This window comes from Falco naumanni, chromosome 3, assembly GCF_017639655.2.
Source record: "Falco naumanni isolate bFalNau1 chromosome 3, bFalNau1.pat, whole genome shotgun sequence".
NCBI lineage: Eukaryota > Metazoa > Chordata > Aves > Falconiformes > Falconidae > Falco > Falco naumanni.
Window position 1 is genome coordinate 11,759,868 of NC_054056.1, and position 23,913 is coordinate 11,783,780.

General features: G+C 51.4%; 3 protein-coding genes across 8 annotated transcripts in view; 1 reads left to right on the forward strand and 2 right to left on the reverse strand.

Annotated features, from left to right (window-relative positions):
- Positions 1–21: 21 nt before the first annotated feature.
- NECAP2 (NECAP endocytosis associated 2) lies at positions 22–4,303 on the reverse strand. The gene is made up of 8 exons (XM_040588998.1): positions 4,171–4,303; positions 3,404–3,504; positions 3,195–3,299; positions 2,646–2,727; positions 1,996–2,104; positions 1,440–1,617; positions 1,205–1,289; positions 22–835 (listed from the first exon to the last, which is right to left on the reverse strand). Exons 1-8 carry the CDS (start codon positions 4,275–4,277, stop codon positions 787–789), a joined length of 816 nt encoding a protein of 271 aa, XP_040444932.1. The 5' UTR covers positions 4,278–4,303; the 3' UTR covers positions 22–786.
- Positions 4,304–5,125: 822 nt separating this feature from the next.
- Positions 5,126–19,401, reverse strand: SZRD1 (SUZ RNA binding domain containing 1). Of its 5 annotated transcripts, none has more exons than XM_040589007.1 (4): positions 19,286–19,401; positions 9,234–9,283; positions 7,962–8,213; positions 5,126–7,360 (listed from the first exon to the last, which is right to left on the reverse strand). In XM_040589007.1, the coding sequence occupies exons 1-4, from the start codon at positions 19,334–19,336 to the stop codon at positions 7,258–7,260; spliced, it is 456 nt and encodes a 151-aa protein (XP_040444941.1). In that variant the 5' UTR covers positions 19,337–19,401; the 3' UTR covers positions 5,126–7,257. The 5 variants fall into 5 exon arrangements, with proteins under 5 accessions (XP_040444941.1, XP_040444939.1, XP_040444937.1 ...); XM_040589005.1 differs by having other exon boundaries at positions 7,962–8,216; XM_040589003.1 differs by lacking the exon at positions 19,286–19,401 and adding an exon at positions 14,626–18,761.
- A 2,197-nt stretch (positions 19,402–21,598) lies between these two features.
- Positions 21,599–23,913, forward strand: part of FBXO42 (F-box protein 42) — a 48,181-nt gene continuing 45,866 nt past the window's right edge. For both annotated transcript variants that reach the window (XM_040588986.1, XM_040588987.1), the window contains exon 1: positions 21,599–21,733. The gene's annotated coding sequence lies outside the window, so the exon portion shown is untranslated. The remainder of the gene's footprint in view (positions 21,734–23,913) is intronic.

Sequence of the window (23,913 nt, forward strand, 5' to 3'; positions counted from 1 at the left end):
GTACACTGAAAGGCCTTCATATAAATAGGTAAGAAAATATTTATTTGTTTAAAGAGGAATCTCAACCCCAGCTCTGTCAAAGAGACCGACTCTGTTCTGTCCGTAACTGCATGTTATCGCTTAATAAAATGTCCACAGAAAGAAGTATCCATCTTCAAAATAGAGGAGAAAAAAAAAACTTCCCAGAGCAAGAAATTAGGAATTTCAGCATCGAAACACAGCGGTCCGGCTCCCCGCCTCCCGCATCGCAGAGTTAAGCACTCAGAAAAAACCTGGGGTGACATTCAGCATCTCGGCAAGGTGTTCATCTGGATTTTCCAGGCAGGATGTCTCCAGGAGGATACTCCCCGCTGAGGGAAGGATCTATCCAGCCCAAATATGCGAGGAGAAAGCAGAGAAGGCTCTGTTGCTTAAACCTTTAGTGAAAATAATACCTTAATTGGGGCAGTGCTGCAAGCAAGAGTCCTCCTGCTCTAAGCGCACGCTCGCCCTCTCGTTATTAAGGCGAGGCGATGAAGCTGACGGCGTTGGGTTTTTTTGCGAAAGGAGATGCCTCAAAAGTTTCCTGTGATCCAGGTAGAAAATAAAATGCCCCCAAGGCAGAGGGCACTGGTGTGGAGTGTTTTAAGGCACGGGTCATTTTACTCTCTGGCACTTATTTCAGCATTTCGATGCCGGGTGGGATTTAAGGGCAGGAGCGGGGTGTCCTGAAGCCCCTGCTTTGGTCCTGAAGGAATCACAGTGATCCCAGCACCCGCGCGGGGAAGAGCAGACAATGGGCTGGGGTCAGAACTGAACCCAGCCTGCGTTCGCCTGAGTTTGGTTAGAAGCTGACCTGGAAGGAGAGAAAAAGGAGGGGGTGGAAAATGGTTTTAGACACTGAAAGGGACTGCAGCACGCAGGGAGGGAGCTGGACAGCTGCCAGGGGGTCCTCCAGGGTCGCCCCAAAACTCTCCTGCTGCACAGAGCGGCCCCGAGCAGCGGGGGAAGACAGGGCATGGTGCTGGTGCTGGGAGGATGAGGAAGGCAGCGCCCACAGACCTGCACCGAACTCGGGGAATTTGCAACGCGTGCCATCAGCACCACTTTTAAATCCCAAACGGGGGTTTGGATGGAGCCGCAGCCCCAACCCAGTGGGGGTTTTTCAGCAAAACAAGTAGGACTTGGATCACCCACGTCACCCACAAACCCCACATGGCCTCACCCTGAAGCTTTGGCAAAGTCTCCCCAGACGTCTCCAGCAACTGCAGAGGGAGCAGCAGCAGGCTGCGGCCAGGACAAGAGGGAGTCTGTCAACAGCCAGGAAAATCAGCAAGAGAGAAAACAAACACCAGGAGTTATTTCCCACTTATTCCCAGATTCCCCACACTGTTTTCCCAACTTGGATGGATAAAACAGAGTCTAAAGAGCTTTACAATCGTCGCTGTATGAGCACGGACCTGTGATGGGGGTGCCTGGGAGCTGGGTGGGCTTGGGGAACGAAGATGGCTGATCTCCAGAAGGAAAAACTGGAGCAGAAGATTTTCCTCCAGGAGGTGGTGGGAGCAAGCTCAGGCCCCCAGGCCCCACGGGACGTGGTCGGGTGTTCCCTGTTGCTCCTTCTTTTTTCTTCATGTTCTGAAAGAAAGAAGGAAATGGGAGTGATATCACATTTAAATCCAGAGCCAGAGCATGATTCCTCCCAGCCACGGGTCACGCAAATCCAGATTGCTTTAATCTAGGAAAAAAACAACCCACTGCTGTGCTGTGATGTCCCACTGCTGGTGCAGCAAAAGGGGTCACACTAAGGATGTTTTTACCTGCAAATCCCCACCACAAACCCAGAGACACAGCTCAGTAACTGGGAACTGTAATACAACCCCTCTGTAAATCACTGCATGCATGTTATCATGAAAGGCTTCCTTCTACATGGGGATTTTGGGAAGAAGCCACTGCTTCCTCTTGTGCCACCCAAGGGAAAGGCCAGGAACGGACCGAGCTGGAAAAGCCCCTCACCGCAATGTTGAGTTTGATGGTTTGCCCCTCCTTAAAGCCCAGATCCAGTTTTGGTCCCTGCTCAGGGTTCTCGGCCTGCCTGGCCAGCTCGCTCTGCTGCCTCACCCATCTGCAGGAAGTAAATAAGCAGAAAAGGACACATCAATGACCAGCCTGAGGCTCTCTGCGACAAATCCTGCCCAAGATCATCCCCTCTGCCTGGCAGCAGCTCTTTAAAAGTGCTGGATGTGATCTGAGAGACCTTGCCTGCCGGAGCAACGTGCTACAGGCAGCACCAAGGGAACCAGAGGCACAGCCCACCCTGCCCTAAAACCCCACTGCCTGCCAGGAGCTGGAGCAGCACCCCAGTTCCTCACGAGCAGTCCCTTACTGGTGGCACAGGAGAAAAGGAATTTGGGAATCTGCCCGATTTTGGACTGGGAAGCCTAGTCTGTGACCCTGCTAATAGACTGGGAAATATCTGAGAGAGGGAGAGCTGCCTGCAAAAAGGCTGCACAGAGAAACAGGCATTTCCCCCTCTTTACACCACGCTTGCTGGCTCAAGCATGACAGGAGCTCACCGCTTCCTCTCCCCCACCATTTCTGGTGGACATCTGCAAATGAAAAAAACAAATCAAGCTGAGAGGACACAGGGAGAGGCACGAACTCACTTAAAATGGTCTTGCAGAGCCACGTTGAAATCAAAAGCATCCCCTCGGTCGACAAAGCCAACTCCAATAAAAGCACGGCGGCCTGGGGAAGGAAGAGTAAGGGCTGGGATCGCAAAGCAGAGGAGGAGGAGGGATGGGACATACCACCCCGCACAGCCTCATGCCTGCTGCCTCCTTCAACTGGAGCTGGGACTCCAGAGATTGGGACTAGAAACAGTTTTAGTCTGTTGGTTGCACATATAGGCTTAGTAAAAGCAGCTTTTAAATTAATACAAGCAAGTCAAAGCAGAAGCTGACATCACAGCGATGATCCTGCGTACAGAGGTATCTTCACACTAACGCTGAGCAATGAAATTAAACTGGTTTTATTCCTGGTGAAGGACAGAGCGCAGCCAGCGTGCAGCAGCAAAATAATTCATCCCTTTGCCATCATAGGCAGGGAACATTTAGCCTTTGAGAGCTAGAATCCTTCATAAATAAGAGCAGCAAGGGCACTGAAGACTTTCCTGAGGCCTTCCCCAAACCCATGGCCCACGTCTCACGACACACCATTGCCATCTTCAATCCGGATGACAAAGTATCTGCTGGAGTCTGTCACGCTCTCCACAGCAATGCCAGGGAACTGTTCCACCGGTGCTTGAGCAAAAAGCTCACCTGAAAAAGAGAAACAGGAGCAGGTTAACACCAGGGCACAGCACCTCTACGCCGTCTTCATCCAAACAAAGAAGTACGAAGCCATCGCCTTCCCTCCTCCTTACCCGAGGTCTTGTCCTCCAGCTTAATGAACGCAGTCTTGCCCTTGGCTGTGATCCGCAGCCTGCCGCTCCACGCCGGCTGGTCCAGCTGCCACTCCGCAGCTCTGGAGAAAGAGGAAACAGCAACAGCTGTCTGAGCTGCCTCTCACAGCCCAGACACCACCAACAACCTATTGTAATGCCTCTACAATGCATCGCAGAGGTTGTCTGCTGGACCCTCCTTGTTAACAGTACCAAAGCAGAGCAAGCGGGAGCCCTCTTGCACTCCTGCCCACTGCAGAAGGAGGCAGGTTTATCACGACATCTCTCGTTTCACCCCCAAAACAGCTGGCCCCCTGCAAAACCAGGCGTCAGGTCCCAGTGGGGACCAGGCACCAATTGCACAAGAGGTTTCGCTTCCCTTTCTGCAGGATCTCCAGCTCCAAAGAGGTTTCTCAGAGGTGCTGAGCTGCGTTAGCTACAGCCTGGCACGTCAGCAAATCTGAGGACTGACGGGAGAGGAGCCCCAAAACACAGGGGGGGCACAGATCCCTGGCTGGGGGGCAGAGATGCTTTATGAGGTGCAGGGCTCGCCGCCCCACAGCGAGGGGCAGGTCCCACGCACCTTATGGAGAGGGGACCCCCCCCATCGAGGCAGCAAACCCCGCGCACCCCCTGACAGGAGGCGCAGACACCCCACGGGAGGGAGGGGGCAGCCGCCTCGTATAGGCCGAAGGAGGGCAACAGCCCCCCACAGCGGGAAGGGCCCCCCGGAGAGGCGCAGCCCCCACCTGTAGCCGCGGTTAGAGGTCCGCGGTGGCACCCGGTAGACGTGCACCGCCGGCTTCACGCACAGCACCGCCTCGTAGTCCTCCGGCTCCGCTGCCATGGCCGCCATCGCGGCGGAACTCCGCCCGCCCCCTCTGGCCCGCCGCCCCGATGGTGCGGCCCCGCCCCCTGGCCCCGCCCCTTTCCCCAGGCGGGGCGGCTGCGAGCGGGGCGCCCCCTGGCGGCCGGGAGGCGCCGCTGCAGGGAGGCGGAGGGGAACTGGTCCCACTGAGCTGCTGCGACTGGGAACCACTACGCGGCCGCACGGCGCCCAGCTGCGGCCAGCCCCCAGTCCGGCCCCGTCAGGGCGCGCTGCCAGCCGGGCATGCTGCTGCAGCACCTTTCCTCCCTGCTGAACAACTGCGGCACCAAACATCTTTTTTTCCATGAATTCCCATTAAAAAAAAAAATATTAAAAATTAAGAATTAAAAGGGGGTGAGGGCCTGCGGCAGCTGCCAGTGCACTCCAACCCCTTCTCACCTTGGCTGGAGACACCCCGATGGCCTCTGCCCACCTCCTCCAGCAGTTCTTTAGCACAATGCCCAAGCTGGGAGGCCAGCACATCCCAACAAAATAAATAAATAAAAATAACTTATTTTATCCTCCATGGTGACAGGCAGCACAAGCACAGCTCACACCTGGGTCTGGAAGCCACATCTTCCCCCCAGGCACTGCCCCTTCCCCCTCTCCTCGGACCACATCTCCCCAGCAATTCTAAAAATGGGGTAAAAATTCCCCTTTTTGGGTTAGGAGTGGCCGATTACAGCCAAATGCTCCCAGATTTTACCTTCCTGATGAATTTTTAAGCATCTACTCACGCTGGGAGCTTAAGCTGCTACTGAAACATCCCTCTTGCAGCAGTCCCTATGAGAGACGGGGATAAAAGACAGAAAAGAAGAAAAAAAAAAAAAAAGTCGTTAAAAGTTTAAAGACATTTATTTAAAATACAATTTATAAAACGTTTTCTTTTCGGCGCACGTTTTGGGGTGAAAACACGCAGTACCGTGCTTATCCTCCACCTTCCCGGGATGAAGTGGCTTCCCGCAGGAACGCCGCCAAGCCCTGCCCGCGGGCGGGACGTATCCTGGTCACCGGGATGGAGGAGCCGGGAGATTTTGGTGCCGGAGGAGATTTCAGTGCCGGAGACAGAGATTCTGGTGTCAGAGGAGGCGGCAACTTTATCACTGGCCAGCTACACCAGGAATCAGGCGGATTTGGGGGTGTTTTGGCTATTAAAAGCTATTTTTAGTAATAATTAAGGAAAGGCGCGGTGACTACACTTATTGCTGACGTCCTGCTCCCCTCCCGCTCCCCTTCGGGGACTCATCCCACACCAGCCTGCAGGGGGGGGATAAATATGGGACACACACACCCCACCCCCCCAAAAAAAAATAAAGCACCGGCAGTCGGGGATGCCTGGGGGACGTCTGCTTGCCCCCACCTCACCACCATCTTCGGTGCTTTAATCAGCTAATTAATGCTCTAGCGGATTCTTTTTATACACAGGTAGTTTTATTTTACCGGTATATTTTTTTTAAGCTGTATTTCCACACATGTCTTTTTCTACGGTCGCTTCCCTTTGTGTAGAAGACGTCAAGATTTGCTCGTTTACCCTTGAACCTACTGAGCACAAAGCGGCAGGGAAGGCTGCACCTGTACAGAATAATCCGCCGAGAACCAGAAATGGTTTTCTAGGTACCGTCCCCTCCAAGAAGAGCATTTAGTGTTCATCTAATCCCTCAATTTTAAGTGATATTAAGGTAGGTCAGCTTCATCCAGGGGGAAACATCAGCGTTCTTGTGGAGCACCAGCCTCCCTGTCCTCTTCCTGGGAGCCGGAGGAGGAAAGTCCCTTCCCTGAAGCCTCGCAGGGAGCCAGCTGCCGCCAGGAAGACGGAGAAATCATCTGAACTTTAACCAATGCCGTCTTCCTTCCTGATGTCTGCAATTTCGGGAGGCAAACGCAGCTTGTACCGTGACTGAGAGATCAATGGGAGACTTCGCTCCACCACGCCACTCTGCTTCGGACCCTCGGGACATCCCGCTGGCCACTGTAGCGCCAGCCACTCGACGAACGCAGGCCATATGGAGCACAGATCCTCGCCACCTACTTGTTTCACGGACTGGAGGGCGCTGGCTATTCTCCTCCTCGCGACAGAGCCCTAATTCTTCACCACCTGGCTCTCTCTGCTGCAAAAAATGGCTGGGCAGCAGGCATTTTCATGGGATCGGTCTACATTCCCTTCTCCCCAAATACAAAAAGAACAAAAAAAAAAAATAAAACCGATGTATTTTAAGCTTTTCTTCAAAGCCAGCAGAAAATACTAGCCAAGCTTTAACAGGTGCAAGACGTAAACTAGGTCGTCAGACTCCGCCAGCTCCCAAGGCAATCTGAAAGACCGGGTATCCCGGAGTCCACTTTCACGTGCTGATGGCAGTAGAAATAAGAGAACAAGAAGCAAGAGCTTGCCAAACCCGAGCCATTAAAGTCGCAGAAATTCATTGAAACTCCTTTTCGAACACTTAACTACCTCTCTCAATTAAAACAAATGGTTAAAATCCTTCCCATGCACTCCGTTGATCTGATATACAGAAAACAAAACAGAAAAGAAAAATAAAACAGATCCTTTGAAAAAGAACTTGCTCTTTAAGTGATGAGGACAACATGCGTGTCTGGGGAGCTTCCCATACTTTTTTTTTTTCCTTAAATGCCAGGTTATGAGTACAACAAACATTATTGCTGGCGCTGGCTTCAACCCAAGTGGCACACACACAACTCCCTGCACCCGTCCGAGTCCTTGATACCCCCCCTCACTGTCCCCCTTCCCATTTGCAGAGACTTGGGGACAGCCCTTCTGGGTTTGCCAGTCACAGTGGGTGGAGAGGGGAGGTCACAGTGCGTGGGGTTGAAGGTCACAGTGGGCAGAGCAAAGGGGATCACAGTGCAAATAAACCAGGTAGTTCCCTTTGCTCAAGTCCGTTTGTCCGCCACGGCAGTGCGACCCGTGGCGGCGGACCCTGCCTTCCGCAGCAGCATCTCTCGCCCGCGTTTATCTGCGTTGTTTGAAGCCTTGTGAGCCATCGGGACCCAGCGGCTGCCTGATCACATTATTGGGCTGTCTGGAGTCTTCCGGCTGGGAGATCCTTGTCGGCCTGCAAGGAGAAAGGAGATCAGAGACGGAGGCAACGTGGCTGCGTAACGCTGTACGCCTTCAACAAATACCCCCGCCCCTGCCTCGGTGGGAAGTCACTGCCATGGGACAAGCATCACATGTTGCTCCCTGGGACAGGGACCACCACCAAAAATCAAACCAGCCCTTCATTTCTTTCCGAAGAGCGGCCAAGACCCATGCTGCAAATAAAAGGGTGAACATGGTGCCTTCAAATAATGCATTCATTTAAGAGTGCTTATGCCCAACTCTCCCAGCCACACGTGGCAGCTCCCTTAAGTCCAAAACCTCAGAAAAGATGAGGGTACATCCTGCCAGGATAACTCTGGTTGTCTGCACTCCTCTATATACCACAGCATACTCATCCAAAGGTCTAAGATAACCTTTACGGCCTTAGCAGGCACTTGCACTTCCCTCAGCTCCCACATATTTGAGATTTAAGATGCCCTGCTTGCTAACAAAGCACTCCTTTCTCCCTGCTGGCCTCACTTTACCATTCAAGGAGCTCACCCCACTCCTTCTGATAGGAGGGAGTTTGCGAGGAGCACAGGCAAAGCTGCCATGGCGCAAAAGGCTGCTCTCACCTGTCTAGAATGGGTTTCTCCTGCTCTTCTTCGGGGCTCGCGCTGCCCAATATTCGTTTCCTGGCTTCCGCGTACTCTGCCTCCCTCTGTGCCAAGGATTTCACGGGGAAGGCTGGTCTGCTGGCAGAGTTGGGATTGCTAAGCACACCGTTGGTCGTCGGCCTCTTCAAGATGCGGATCTGCGGGGGAGGACCTGCAGGAAGGCTGTCGTCCTGAATCACGATCGGCACTTTAGGAGGAGATTTTGACTTTCTACTGTTTTAAAAGAAAAACATTTGGTTGGTACTTGTTTTCTACAGCAAGCATGTTTTTCACTCTGCGTGTGAATTCCTCCTAGTCAGATGTCATTCCTGTGATTAAGAGGCAGCCTGTAATAATTAAAGACCTTGTTATATTTATAACCCTAAACTAGAGCTGCAGGCAGGTTTGCAGGAGATCAGCTCAATAAGGGAAGGAAAAAATCAATCCCTGCTGCATTCAACATCTTTAAACTGAACCAAAGGAAAGGGAAGCAGACACTGGACAAAAGTTTTAGCGCTTCTACTCAAAGATATGGCTATAAGCACCTTGATTCCATTCCCTGCAGGTATTTTTAGGGCTCCTCTTGCCAGGATACTCGGCCTTTGGCTCCAACCCTGCCATTTCACTCCTCCAAGCCAGCCTTGGCCCCCACCTTCACTATTTGAATTTTTTTTATGGTCCCTTCTCTGTGCAGAATTCCCAGAGAAGTAATACCATGACTCTAAGTGGCCTACTAAGAATCAAAGGGGGGGGGGGGGGGGTAAAGCCAACAAGAAAAAGACTTGTCAGAAGTGATTAGAAATATTTCTGCTAGAAGATGGCAACAAACACACCCCGGCCCCAACCCAAAGTAAGCAGGAAAAGAGTCTTATTGATGCAAGACACGGCAAGCCAATTCAGGGCCACGAGTTGGGATTACCTGACTCACCCATTTCTTCCTTTGAGTGTCTTTTTCTTAAATGGCTTCCCCATAGCTGTAGCTACATCCAGTCTGGGAGACCCGGCTCTGAAATAAAATCACTCTCAAGAAGCTTTCTGCTAGCCTGCTATGGATCGAAAGGGCCATCTAGTGGCATGATTACAGAGATTCCCTATTTCTCAACTCTAACCCAGTGCTCCCTGGCTCAGTTTGAAGCTGTTTCCCCACTGTCCCCGCTCCCCAGGCCTTCAAATGTCCAAGGGCATCTCAGGAAATAAGTTTTTTTGTGTTGTTTTTTTTTTTTTTTAAACCAACCCGTGCAGCATCGTTACCTTTCCTTCTGCGTGATCTTCAGCTTCTTTTCCAACCGTCTGTCTATTTCCTAGAAAGGAAGGAGATAAAAATAAAAACCTGAAGGCTCGTCTTGGAGACTGGAGTTTGAGCCTGTCTGCGCACACATTTAATTTCACTCTTCCATACAGCAATACTATAAAGGAGGCAGAGAGAGTGTGTGCCTTCATCAGAGGATGACTTGCAAATCAAGAGGCAGAGAAAAACAAAGCCACTACATATATTCTATTGCAGCCATTAATACACCTACAGCAGGCTGTGAATTCTGCATGTCAAGGTGAGAGGGCAGCTGAGAGGCACTCATCTTTTCATTTTAAGGACTTCGGCTGGCAAAAAAGCTCTGTTAAGGGTAAAAATTCACAGGAATACACAGCAAGGTATCCCCAGATCTGAGCAGGAACTGGTGCCAAACCTCTCAGGCGGAGAAACAGCACCAGCAGCCAGGCAGGGCAATCCGCATCAGACTACATGCTTGGTTTCAGCAGGGCAGCTCAGCCCCGAAGCCTGCAGCCATTTGGAGGACTAGCCGGCAGGTCTGCATTCCTGCTGCTTGCTGCAATCACCCTCCTTCAAAAAAAGTCCCTGCCCTGCCCGACATGCACCCAAGGACTCGCCAGAGCAGAGCCTTATTGCGCTTCTCCTTCCCTTTGCAACATAGCTGCAGAGTCATCAATCAGCAGAAAGATGTATTAATCACCCCTGAATGCCAACAGAGCGTGGCTTTAAAGCATGTCAACTTCTGACCAAAGCTTGCATCTACCTTAGCAAAGGTGTTATGTTTTGCAATCGGAGCAATTATGCAGAGAAATCTTGCTAAACAGAAAAATAAAGCCAGCTTTCAGGCCCAGTCTTGCTTTAGATAACCTTCCCCGACCTCGCTGACATCTTTAGATTCTCACAACTGCTGATGCTATTAAAAGAGCCTCCGAAACAGCAGTGTTTTATTTAATCATCAACGAAGAGGAAAAAACCCCTACCTGACAGTGTCCTAGTTTCGCCAGCCGATAACTGGCAATACTGAAGGAAATTCCAATCTTCTGGCAGAACACAGCTGCTCTACTTTTCAGGACAGTTTGCTTAACTATGCTAAAAGCTCGCTGCCAGTGAGGCCTACCCCGCCGTCAAAAACCGCAGCAGGCACAGCCCAGTGAAGAAACTGGTTTGCACAGTAATTCTCCAATGCCCCAATAAGCAGGGAATAAACGCAAGTCGCTACAAGATGCCAAACCGTGGTGTTTGCTCTTGGTCATGCAGCTACACAGGCCAACAGCCCATGGTAGGCTCCATCTAGAAGGGAACAGTTACAAACTGTATTTTTGATGACAAAAGGTGGGTGGGAGGTTGAATTTCCTACCAAGCTCTGTAATGGGAGGTGACGGGTGATTTGTAAGAACAAAAGCAGCCAAGGGCTTCACATGGCACTGAGCTGAAGACCAGGTCACAGCTAGAGCCTCCCACCGAGGGCAAACACACCTGCGCCTTCCTTCCTCTTCAAGAGGACTGGGAGGAAAATCCCATCCCAATGCTGCTCTGGAAGACAGAGAAAAATGTGCATCAGCTGCCTCCTACCCACAAAGGCAGAGGAATGTTCAGCCGGGAACTGGCAGCAGGGAAACGGATATCCCGGCAAGGACGGAGATGTAGAGCGGCCGGCAGCAAACAATGAAAGTCAGGTTAAGGGGAAGGGGTTAGCTCATCTGCTTGCACTACACCTCAAGAGGTTATATCCTGCTATAGAAGAGTCTTTAAAACACTTTTTCAAACCGAAATAGTTAACCGCACCTCCTCGAGGCCTCTTGGAAGTGGTAGATGGGAAGGAAGCTTCCTTAAATATCCCTTATTAAGTACTTCAGTGCATGGGGGAGAGGGATGACAGGAGGACAGGGTGGAGGGTGGGGAAAGCATGCTCAAGAGCGTCTCAAATCATTTAACTTGGCGTTCGGCGCTGTGTGGTGACTACGAAGCCAGCTGCGAGTCAGAACCGCAGCGCTGAACCACTCAACTAGGGCAGACAAGCTCGACGGCCCACAGTGAGGACCGTGGGGCACAAAAGTATGACAAGCCACGTGGCAGCCACAAGGAAAACCCCGTTCTCATCTCACCTCTCTCCACCCTGGCAGAGGAGAGATGGCTTTGACAAAAGCCACGTTTCTACATTCCTGGTGGCTTTGCAGGTCAGTCCTGGGGCTAAAGTCACAGTCCATACCTAGGACTATGAGATCCTGTAATTGGAAAGCGTCAGTTTGACCTCAGCATCTGAAAAACACGCTGATTAACACGACTGTCACACTGTCTCCGAGCGCTGCTGGACAGCTCTTGACGCCCTCACACACGCCAGACTTCCTCTGACTGCATCCTCTGACACCAGAACCTGCAGCTTCCCTTACCAGAAAAAAATCCATAGTTCTTCCATTTGCTTAACACATGCAAACTTATTCCAAGGAATCCTTCAAAACCTGCCATCACAATACCCCTCCCCAGACGAGCCCTTTAGAGTCTCAGTTGCACTGCTTCCTACACCCATACAGACCATTTCTTGCAAAATATTTGGTACTTTGGTCTCTCATCCCTCTGTAACTGCCAGTCCTCACTAACTGAACGTGCACAGCCTTGGTTCACAAGCCACCGCACGCAGGCTCAACAGTTGCTCTGAGCCTGGGGAGCTCCTCACCAAGGAGCAAAGTAACAGGGCAGCTAAAATATCCTCCAAGTTCTAACACCAGTGACTGTTAGAACCACTATGTACTCTGCAAAACAAGAGGCTTCCTTCCACACGTAGAAATCCTGGCAGAATAATATAAAACAATCATCCCCACCAAATACACACATATCACTCTCACCCCATCCAAACGTCTTACATGATCCTCGTAATCCCCAGCGCTGCTGAGGGGATTCCAGCTGCCTCCAGACATGCACTGAACTCTTGGGTAGAAAAAGTCTTTCTTTGTGTTCAAAGCAGACAGCTAGTGTAAAAAAAGCAGCTCCCCACCTCACACACACCTCCTGATGCGTTAGAAGTTGTTGTGTTTTCTTTTCAGCTTTTCAGCTGTCTTTTCTCAGCAGAAGTCACAGCACTGCAAACTCAGTGTTCGATACTACTGTGTTTGGAATTGTAGGTATGGAAGCGTTTGAACAAGGATAGCATTGCCAGATCGAATGGGCAGCCCTTAAACGCCCTGCAAAACCAACTCAAGACGTTAGCAGCCTAACACAGTTAGCAGTTCGTGGTGGGAATCACGCTGCACGAATTTACAAGCTTGAGAAGCACAAACACCTCAATATGGCTTAATTCTTAATAAAATCAAATCCCGGCCGTAGCTCTGCACAGATCTGTTCGTCTGCTGATGCCATTCCCCTTCCACTGCTATGCCACATTGTCACCGAGCTGTGCGGGTAACGAGATAAAATTAGGACCTGACTTACAGGGCAAGTGCCAGGAGCACTACAACAACCCAAAGGCACGAGCTCACAGGAGAGGCAATTAGACTTGGCATTCAAGGACATCACACTGCACGTCCCCAGTAGCCGGGCAGGTCGCACCATACAAACCGCAGTTATTAATCTTCTTAGGAGGCTCTCCCTAGCTTTCATTTCCCAAACAAACTTATTTATATAATCAAAATCTAAGTCTCTTTTACATCCCTGTTCAAAACACCCTCCCCAAAGAGTAGTAAAGAATCTCAACAAACTATTTTTAGTGCTATTATGTCTAGATACTAAAAAGGACCCAGACAAACAGCATGAAGAAGACACTGTTCTTTGACATTTAAGCCGCATTTGTAGATGAGGACGTAATGGAAACTAAACTCCAGCCCCATCATAGCATCCTTCCTGCCCTTTTACCCTGAGAAAAACAGCAATGCATGAAAGGATCAATAAAATGCCTCTTGGAAAGCAGTTAGACACCAAGACACAAACCTGCTGCTTGGATCTGACACTCCTATGGTCTGTCATCCTAAATAAGAACCCCACCAATGTAGCTGATGCTTTTGCGATGTTACTGGCGAGCTGACGGTGGATACTCCCCCCCCCCCCCCCCCCAACACTCCAGAAATGTGCCCTTAAGGAAGAGATGCCCCTGCAGAGGCTGGCTCCTACAGATCACGGTTTCACATGGGGTCTAGGCACATTCCCAAGTAAACCCAGTTCTCCAGCGTGCTGCAAAGCAGAGAGAGGCCCGAGTCAGCCCTAGCTGTTGTCTAAAGAACTTTGTGGGAATAACTGTACTGCGTCAGACACGTATAAAGAATTATCCTTCCCATCATTGCCAGCAAAGCCTCTCTAAATAGACTAAACAACAGCAGCTCCAAGCTCTGCTGATACAGGGGAAAGGAACAAGATAACTGCTGGCTATTTTTTATTTCAAGTTTAGTGAGTAACCACAACTGAATGTTAGAAGGAAGGCAAAGGCTTGGGCTTCATACAAACCCCTCACTCTCAGAGGGTATCTCCCCCTTTCCTCCAAAATTAGGTTACTTTGCAGAAATTGAGCAGAGATACCTACAGGCCCTCCTGCCAGAGCACAGGATAGTCACTGATAAAGGAAGCTGTGCTCCCTTAGATATTTGATAACATTTCAAATATGCAGCTCTAGAAAACCATTAACCACGTTCTTTGATGTATTTACTGGAGTTTACTCCCAAACACAACCTTCTACCCTTGCTCATCGAAATAATGTGGAAGATCAGACCCAGAAAGGGGGGGGATTTAGGCTAGAGTTGCATCCTCCCACATCAACACTAAAAACAAAGCCTCATCTGCTTTTATTAAAAGCACCATCAGATACTCTGGCATTTTCTAAAGGACAGGAGATAAACTTCAAGGCCTGGTTAATGTTCTCTTCTTTAGGAAAAAAAAAAAAAAAAAGGTTTTAACATCTGAGGTTACCAAAGCTGTTAATGGGTACCCAACAACTTCCAGCTGCAGATATCAGACTCACTACTTCATCGAAAACACAGCCAAGCAAGAGCAGAACTAGATAATTCTAAGGTACCTCCAAGCTGACTTCTCATTAGCTACCTATTTCTTTCCTCTGAAGATAAATTAATCTTCTATTAATTACTGAAACATTCCAATTCCTGAGGCTATTGGGAATCAGACTGCTTCATTAATTAATTCTCCAAGTTACTCTGCTTACTTCAGATCCTGGCAGTGGACTGTACCCAAGGAAGCCACAGATGCTTTTAAGCTGTGCTGGCATTTACATCCTCCATAGGTAGATAATGCTTCTCGGCAGCTAGGATATTGGGAAACAAGACATGAGAGTATTTTTGGGAACAAGCCTGGCAGGCACCACACAGTATTCCCAGCATGGACGTGTTCTGGGCCACGGGAAAGCTTTTGAGAGGGCTGCAGTTCCTTCTCCCTCCCTACCCTTTGCACCTCCTGGGGTGGGCATGTCGCACAGATGCTCCTCAGAGATCCAGATCGGGAATATATTAACATCCCTTATCAACCTAGGAAAAAAAAAAAAAGACAACCAGCGGCTAAACCCTAGCAAAAGCCCTCTGCATGCTTTTCCACAAAGGCATCGGAACATCTCTTAATCCAGAGGATCACCTTTACCTTCTGCAGCCAGGTCCCTGCCCAGGGTCAATCAGCCCACCCAGCTGCTCAAGGTCTGTGACAGCAGGTATGAAACAGTGACCGCTCGAGTGACCCAGGCAGGGCCACACAGGATTTGCTGCGATATCCCAAACCCAATACTCACTTCACAGTATTAAGGTACCTGTTCAATCCCAACCTACAAACACCACCCTTCTTACCAAACAAACTGCCTCCACCTAAGCAATGCTGAGCAGCAGGAACAAAATCTTGCCAGATTCAAGATTTTTTTGACCAATGACAAACACTTAAAGCAAATATTCAGCAGAAGTTTTACAAAAATCATTTTGGTCCGTGAAGCCAAAACCCATCCTCACAGCCATGACATCAAAAATCAGTGGTTATCCTCCCAGGTTTCCTCCAGGGTACAGTTGCTGCACACCAAAACCCTGTTAATTTGTCCTCTGATCACACAAGTAGTTGGCAGACCGGAGGTCACAGTATTACACTCCAAAATATTTCCCTTTTGACTTCTCTGTACTTCGATCATATTTAGCAACTCAAAGCAATGCTAGCGAAAACCTTTATAACCAGGGAATGCGCTGCCTTTGCCGGAGGGTGAAATTCACGGTGGGCAGCCCTCTGCCACTCACACAGACCAATTTAAAGCCAACAGAAATGAGGTTTCTTTGCAAACCTCCGGTGAATGGTCCCCACCAAGTGCCACGACCCAAGCAGCTGGCAATCCCCATCCCCACACACAAAGGACAAAGTTCAGTCACACACATTTGGCTGCTCACATCCTCCCCAAGCAGCCCGTAATCAGATGATCCGGGGGGCTGTCTCTCTCTCTGGTCGCAATCAGTGAAGCAAGGCACAGTCTCACCAAGGGACCTAGACTCTGGACTGTGGCAGTTTTAAGTACTGCCAGGGAGGTTGTAGGCAGCAGCTGGGAGCTAACTGCCCTGCAAACTGTCCCTCAGCAAACTGAAGTGGAAAAAAAAAAAGATACACAAGATAATTATTTTTTTTTTTGGTAAGCTTTTTGGGGTTGCCAGACTAATATTTTATCTGCACAGATTCTGACTTTAAGTAAGTTACGAGTTAAGAAGACCCTGATATACTCAAATACTAGTGAGTGGAGGAATAAGCAATCAATCCAGCTGAAGAGTGCCAATTCCAGGCTGATGATTACCTGCAACCTTGGACATGGGGCTTCCACTCCAGTTTTGGAGCCCAGCTTCCCACTTGACATTTAATTATTAGTTTAACCAGGTAAATGGACTCAGGTGTCACAGACCTCTCATTTGCGATCTCCCTCTTCCCTAAAGCCAGCTAGGCCACGCAAAAGAAAAACAAGCCAGGCATTAAGTCATATTAGTGTTTACTAACCCAAACTGGGTCTTTGAAGCCTGGCGCTTCAACCCTTATTTGTAACTCGGACAACTCATTCATGCTTCACACGCTGGTTTTCCATCCGTAACTCGACAACAAGCAAAACCTCCCCATTTCACTGACATTTTGAAGACCTCTTAGATCTAACAGTGATCTAGAGGCCTCACCAAATTCTGCTGCACCAGCATTAACACCCCTGTGCCTGCAGGACCCCTGGGATCAGTGAAGCTGCTGGAGTAGAGGGAATCTGTTTGGCCTGTGGTGATTCAGCAGGGTGGCACATAACCAGGGAGCTGCTCCTTTTTCAGGCAAGCACTGGGTAATTCTGATGACACAGAAGACTAAAAGACAAACAGAAGCCATGTTAAAGACTGGGGGGGGGGGGGGGAACCCAAAACCTGAGGATCAGTTTCACAGCTACTTGATGGACCAAACCAAAGTAGATCTGTGTCAGGTTTTCAGGGGGGGTTCCCTCAGCCTATGAGATTGGAGCGATGCCTGTTTTGGAAGGCAGATGGGCAAGAGATAAACGAGGTAAATTGTAACTAGGAGGCCACAGCATCTCTGCTCAGCCTGGAACTGCCTCTTGCTGAGAGCCACCTTCTTTAAGGCCTCAAGTAAAAGCTTGCAGCCTAACACCAAAACTACACACACAAAAAAAGACCAGCACTAAAAATCTGATGTACTTTCTGTCCTAAGGAACACCACCTGGGTGGAACATTAAAAAATTACATGCCGAGAAGCAGGCCATGAATCCCCGAAGCCCACCATGGAACTCCTGCTACATGTCTACTGTTCCTCAGAGATGTGCTGCTGGAGGGTCTAAATAATACTATATGCAGTTGGTAAAATGAATAAATAGCAAATCAGGTTAGGAGAAGAATATGTGTTTAAAGCTGCTCCTTGGCGTCTCTTTGTTTTATTGCACATTTCTCTTGAGCACTGACAATGACTGTCACATCTTGAGCCCTTACATTGTGTTCTGTCTTGTTCCGCCTCGGATTCACACCAAATAAAAGTCAAAAGATGATAAAGGAAATTCCTTAAGACAAAAAAAACCACAACACCCTGTGATGACAGGACCAGGCCAACTTATATGCCTTTCCCATACATCATTTTTCCTCTTGCACCGTCAATAGAAGATCCGCTTCACCCAGGCAGTTCCCAGGCTCCCCTGCCCAAAGACTGCAGCGGGGTTTTGGGCGCAGAGAGCAGCAGGTGCACCTGCAATCTCTTTCAACTGCCAACAAACAAGTCACTCACGGTGACTGCTCTGCAGCAGTGCCTCTTCCTGCCTTCTGTTCCTCTTTTCTCAACCTGCCTACCTCTAGTAGCTTTGATTTCTGTAGCAGCACGGACAGCCTACAGTCTCCAACTGCACCAGCATCCCTTTGGACCATGAAAAACTGAAGACAAGAGGAGGTTGGGCTCTCCCCTGCTCCATCCCACTTATTTTGCTTCCTGCAGCCACCAGCAGCAGCAGCAGGTCTCCTTCCTGCCAGGCAGGGTTTGAAAATGACCTTTCTAAACGATGACAGATGCCAAAAGGCATCTCCTGTCTCTTAACTTACGTAAGAAGAGCTCCTGCCGCAGACAGCTTGCTTTTCTTGTTGCTTCAACTGCATCCAAAACCCCAACTGCAAAAGCAGTTGCAAGCATTGCAGCAGCTCCTCAAGAAATCTCTCTGCTCAGCAGCACAAGCACCACAGAGTTTACGAACACAAATTCCCAGCAGTTTGTACTGGAAAAGGATGTGAGAAAGGACAGGCAACAGATTACCCCTTCTAAGGGCTTTAGCAGAACACCTAAAAGGTACAAGCTGAAAGGACAAAGAAGAAAGACAACCAGTGGCTGGGATTTGAGCACCCCTACAATTTTAAACCATTACTCAAGGCTACAGCTATCATCAGCTCCCGCAACACAAGCTATGTCCCTTCATGGAATGATTTAACAAGTGCCGGAATTAACCCCACCGCCCAGCACGAGGCTTCCTATGACTGCAGTCTCACGGCATTGGCAAGAGGAGAGGGCGAGCGCTTTGCTTACGCTGCCTGCCTGCCGCTGGCATCTCTCACACCGCTTGGCAAGGGCATTGAGTTACAGGCTCTATTTTGCTACCCTTTTTCTGGCCAGCTGTAACCCAATCTCCTGACCAGAATCAAATTCAGTCTTCTCACCAAGTCATTGTTGTGAAGTCCTTCTGCCCTCTGATCGTTAACGAGCCCACTGAACTTATTAAAACAGGAGTCTGCCTGGCAGAGATGGTTTCCTTTCTCTCGTCGCACTGTTGTGAATACCCCGCAGATCACCCGCCCACACTCCTGCTAAAATAATAATTTTATTTTACAAGCATAGCGCACACACAAGTGCTTTGGAGTCTCTCAGCATGAGAGACGTGATGAAAACTTCGGCTATTGAGCTGCCTATTAAAAGCAGACGAGAACTTCAACTGCAACACTGGAAGCTGCACTAGGCCCCACTATGACTCTCCACGTTTTGTCCTAACCAAAGAGCACGTTCACCTCGAGCGAGGGGAAGAAAGGGCTTTTGATGTGAACCCCCAGCTCTGCCAGAACACCCCGTGAGACACAGCCCACCCGCCCCTCCCCCCAGGCCCTGCGAGGGTTAACGTGATGCTAGGGAGGCACGTTCTGTGGGAGCCCCTCTGAAGAGGGAGCAAGCTACCCGCCATTCTCCCAGCACCCACAACACGCTCCTGGGCAGCAGAAGCTTTATTCCGGGCTCAGCTGCGACCCGCACCGACCAGCCGCTGCCGCCCTGCCCGCAGCCCCACAAGGCCGGGCAGAGAGAGAGGTGGGTCTGGCAACCAAATGTAAACCGGCGGCAGAAGGACGGGCAGGGAGCGGATCCCTGCGGCAGCCCCGGCACCGGGGGATGAAGAAGAGGCGAGAGGGAGGGGCTGGGGCCGGGCTGCAGCCCCCCGCGGCGAGCGAAGCCGCGGTCACTTTAAGAGGCCTAGCAGGCACTGCGTGCCCTCCGCGCCCCAGCGCCTCCTCCAGCGCCGCCGCGCCACCTCCCCCTCTCCCCCCGCTACCTCCCACCCGCCCGCACCGCCCCGGGCAGCCGCCCTCACCCCGCTGTCGGCCGCCTCCTCCCAGCTCTCGGCGACCTCCTCATCTTCCATTTTAATTCCCCTCCGCCGCCGCCGCCACCAGCCCGCGCCCCGCGCATGCGCCGCCACCGCCTACCGGGCCGCGCGCCTGCGCCCCGCGGGGCAGGGGCGGGCACAGCGCACGCGCGGCGGGCGGCCGCGCGCCACCACGTGCGGCAGGGCGGGGAGGGCGGCGCACCCGCGCCCCCTGGCGTCCAGGAGGACCGAGGGCGGGGACGGGGTACGGGCACACGCGTGTGCGCGGCGCTCGAACGCCCACGCTGAGCCAAACGCTCGAACAGCTCGGCGATTTTGGGGTGTTTTGCCTTAATTGAGAGCCAAAGTAACAGACCGGGATTTTACTAAATGTTGTTCGTTAACCACTCACCACAGCGTCCCTCGTGCAGGCACTGAGGTGTCCGTGTGTCCTTCCATCACCCCAGTTACACAAACTAATCCCTCCCCTACTCTAAAATCTCGTAAGGATAACCCAGTCCAGCTCCAACCTTTAAAAATAGCTAGATTACCCAAAAAAAACCCTAATTTATTACATTCACCTCATTTGTAACCATGACACTTACCATACCAGTGTATTACTTTGAGCTCTGCGTGATACAAAGGTATCCAGGGTGAGGGTGGGATTTAAAATTTTGCTGGCTGCAAAATTAAATGGCCCTTCCAGTGTCCTAAAAAATCGAAGCATTTGGACAGGTAGTTACAGAAACTGCCCTTAAAATTTCCCCCAAGCACCCCACCCGAGAGCTGCAGTTTGCCGGCAGATGGCGATCAGCTTCTTAAAAAAAACTTCACACAAATAAAACCCTTTCAAAAAAATCCTGACACAAACACAGTGGTTTGCCCTGGCCCCTTCCCCAGGTCTCCCTCTCTTCTGCCAAGCTCAAAATCTGGGCAGGGAACTGCCGGCCACCCTCACAGCTGAGTTTTGGGGGGGTTGTTTATTGAAAGAACTGCTAGTGGGGTTTTGCTGGGCATATAGCATTGGAGGTAGGTGGGTTATACCCTCGAATTTCAACTTTTTTGGTACCCCAGAGGGGCTGGAGATGGCATCTCCCCTCCCTGGGAGAGATGCAGGGCTCACGGGAATGGTGCAGGTGGCAGGAAAGGGTGCAGCAGCCTCAGGCTGTTCCTATCCATCCTCTGGGATTTTTCCAGAAGGAAACAGGAACCATGTTTTCAAGCAGCCAGTGCTCGGTATTGTTGGCTCAATTTGTAGCCTATTTAATGTCCCAGCAGTGTTATTCATGGATGTTTCTCTCCATTCTGCTGGTTTCACCCATACCATAAGAAAACCCAATCAATCCCATTCCCAGCCATGGTACCCATTTGACACTGAGCATCCTACCAAAATGCACGCATATGTTTTGGGAATGTGATCTTAATAATTGTATACACGGACCCAGGTGAACACTGGGTTACTTATGTGCATGTGGACACATTCCACATCTCCTTTGAGGTAATCCCAGCCTCCACAAGGCATTTGGGGCATCCAGTTCAGCAGGGCATGTATCCAGAATGCTGAGCAGCAACCTCTGTGGTAGATGCAGGTCTGTAGAAGACAGAGAGGATGGCAGCGCCTTCCTTTACCCCTTTCCCAGAGGAATAACGCCACCCCACAACTCAGCAGCATGACCACATGTCAAAACACAGACCTGTCACGTCCAGACATACGTACCCCCACATGGAAGGGCTCCAGTGGCACTGAGGGCTCCCTCCTTCCCTCACTTCTGTGGTGAAAAAGGCACCTACTGTCCTTCAGGCACAGGGACCGCCCCCCTCTGCCTTCTGGGATATTCCCGCCTCGCCTCCTGCCTGAGGAGATGGCCAGACCCTGGGAGAGAGGCAGCAACGTGGCTGGCCTACAGCAGGTACCCCTGACCCTGTGGGTCCCCAGGCCCCGGCTGTGCCTCCCCAGGGAGCAGCTGAAGAGGGGAGCTCGCAAAGGGGCAAGGCGTGAGGTGAAGGGCGGCGGGTGAGGCCTGCGAGGCAGCTAGGAAGGAGAGGGAGCCGCCCTGCCACCTTCTCCGCAGAGCCGACCTTCCCAACATGGCGGCCTTGCTCGCCCGTCCCTTCCAACATGGCGGCGGGACGGCGCGCGTGCCCCCAGCGAGGCCCTTCAAACATGGCGGCCAGAGTCCGCCCCGATGCTATGGCGGGCGGAACCGACCTTCCCATCATGGCGGCCCCGCCACGTGACCCCGCCTCCCCGCCCTCTCCGCTCTCATGTGACGCGGGCCCGGCCCGCGCCTGCGCAGTGCGCTCTCCGCCGCGGCCGGAGCGGCGGTGGCGGCAGAGGGGAGGGGAGGGAAGATGGCGGCGCCGGTTCGAGCCGTCACCCGGGCGACGCGGCGGCCCCGGCGTCTGCAGCCCTGAGGGCCTGGCCTAGCTGCGGCGGGCGGTGGCCGGCGGCAGGTGAGCGGCCCCGCGGTGCGGCTCCCTGGGGCGGGGGGCGGGGGGAGCCCCGGTGGGTAGCGTCCCTTCCCTGGGGAGCGGGGCGGCGGCGGCGGGCCCGGCCCGCCGGGCCCCTCAGGCCCCTCAGGGCGGGACAGGCCTCGCCTGGAGGAGGGCACCCATTTGGAGCCTTGAGGGTGGGGCTGAGCCCCTCTTTGCCTCTTATCTCTTGGAGGGGGGGGGAGGGGCTGGTATTGAGGGCAGAGCCACCGGGGTGTTGTACCACCCCCACCCCCCGAGGGCTCGGCCCTGTGAGGGGGAAGGCCCCTTCCCGCGGTGGGCAGCAGCAGCCCCGGGGGGCACAAGGTGAAGGCAGCCCCGGGGTCTTTCTCAGTGTTGGGGGTTGGCAAAACCTGCCCCCCTCCAGCCCCCCAAAAAGAAAAACAAACAATCAAAACCCCCACTAGGTTTCCCCCCAAAAATCAGGGTTGGCATTGGGCAGCCCCAAGGTGCTGGCTGGCAGGGCTGGGGGCTGCTGTGGGCTGCGGCTGCCTCAGAGGCTCATCTATGTAAAAACAAAGCTGAGGCTTATTCTCCAGTTATTCTCCAAATAACTCCCTGTCTTGACTCGCTTCCACGTTGGTTCATGGCGGGCTGCTCGCCTTATAGTGTATCTCTATTTGTTTTGGTCCTGAAAGCATTGTGTTCAATCGGCAGCAGTGGCCAGCTCGGTATTTATCAGCCCAACAGGGTTTGGGGTTTTATTCCCCGTTGTCTTCACTGCTAATTCCTTGTCGGTGATTTGAAAATGGTTTTATTTATTATTATTTTCTTGTCACAACGGGGCTGGGCTGAGCAGACACTGCAGGGGCTCGTCTCGATGCACGGGTCTCGCTCAGGAGAATTACCTCATGCTGCCTGCAAGATGCTGCCCAAACCTCTCTGGGGTGAAGTGTCTCGCTTCAAGCCTGTTTGGGTTTTCAAATCAGCCAGGGCATTTCTTGGGAGCCATAAAAGCAGGAGTAGAGCCTTGGTACCTTGCTTTTAATAAGCTAAACTCTTGATTAATGCTTGGAGGAAGAACAAAAGGGAAGTCGTGCAAACTGAAATGCTTGTCTGCAGTACAGTGAATCGGTTTGTTACGTGGGGACTGTGTCCTGTTTGTAAGATAACCCGGTTGATCGCTGGGGATGTTGTTTGTATTATAATGGATTTAATTATCACTGGTGAGACCAGCTCATGCTGTAGGTCAGCAGCTGGAAGTCCCCCCCTTTACTAAAGGGGACACGAATTAAAATAAATTACATTTGAGGTGCTGCTGACCTAAATTTGTAACCTGGGTGTAACGATGTCTTTACCCACCCTGCCTTCAAGAGTGAAGGAGCCCAATGCCTGAATCAATCCGCTGCCTTGCACGTGGCCTCATGAAGCCCCGAACTGGTGATGATGCTGCAGTGCCCTAACTAATTGCTTGGTATTGCAACGCAGCAGTCGCAGCCTGGGCTTGGCCCTTCCAGAAAGTCAAATCTCCGAGCCAGCTGTTAATTCAAGAGTTAAGAGACTTGCTGTTATTTCCTCATTTCCGTGGCCATGCATGTCCCCACCACCATCTCTCCTTCTTTTTCCTTACGCTCATGCCTGAGAGAGGCCAAATACCAGTGGTTGTGTCCCTCAGGTTTGCCTGGGGTCAGTCTTTCCCTGGTGTCGGAATTGGGAGAGAAGAGAACAAAATCCTGGGCAGGAACCCAGGCTATTCCCAAGGCAGGATGATACATCTCTTGCAGAGGGAGAAATTACAGTTGTTACTGTATCGGGTTCAATCCTGTTCACCAGGGCTTTTGTACATGCATGCTTCTAGCAGAAGCAGAATTGTGAAGGTGTTTGTGCGTGATTTTCCTGCTGTGTTACCTGGTATTTTAACTGATGGGTGACTCCGCCCAAGCAGCATTTTTTCCACAGTGGCAAGTGAAGCACTTGGGTTTGAAAGGCACCGCATGGTTTTATTATTGTGCTGGTTTCCAAACCTGCGCTCGTTTACTCTTGTGGACTCTTACAGGCAGTATGTGTAATTTAAAATTTTAATTTGAGTTTACTGCAGCTTTTAGTCTCTGGGACTCAAATTTTCTTTGTCTTTGGCTGTCGGAGAAGCCCGAGAAGAAATCTCGCCTGCAGAACAAATGTCATTGTCCTGCCTGTGGTTG

What these genes read in the sequence shown, in the direction of transcription:
- NECAP2 (XM_040588998.1), bottom strand. Translation starts at nt 4,277, where the DNA reads ATGGCGGCCATGGCAGCGGAGCCGGAGGACTACGAGGCGGTGCTGTGC. An exon ending in GCTCTGCAAGACCATTTTAA is followed by an intron (nt 2,105 to 2,645) that starts GTGAGTTCGTGC and finishes TACTTCCTGCAG; the next exon opens with ATGGGTGAGGCAGCAGAGCG. An exon ending in CCCAGGCACCCCCATCACAG is followed by an intron (nt 1,290 to 1,439) that starts GTCCGTGCTCAT and finishes GGCTGTTGACAG; the next exon opens with ACTCCCTCTTGTCCTGGCCG.
- SZRD1 (XM_040589002.1), bottom strand. Translation starts at nt 14,697, where the DNA reads ATGTTAATATATTCCCGATCTGGATCTCTGAGGAGCATCTGTGCGACA. An exon ending in AAGATCACGCAGAAGGAAAG is followed by an intron (nt 8,217 to 9,233) that starts GTAACGATGCTG and finishes CTTTTAAAACAG; the next exon opens with TAGAAAGTCAAAATCTCCTC. An exon ending in GAGAAACCCATTCTAGACAG is followed by an intron (nt 7,361 to 7,961) that starts GTGAGAGCAGCC and finishes TTCTCCTTGCAG; the next exon opens with GCCGACAAGGATCTCCCAGC.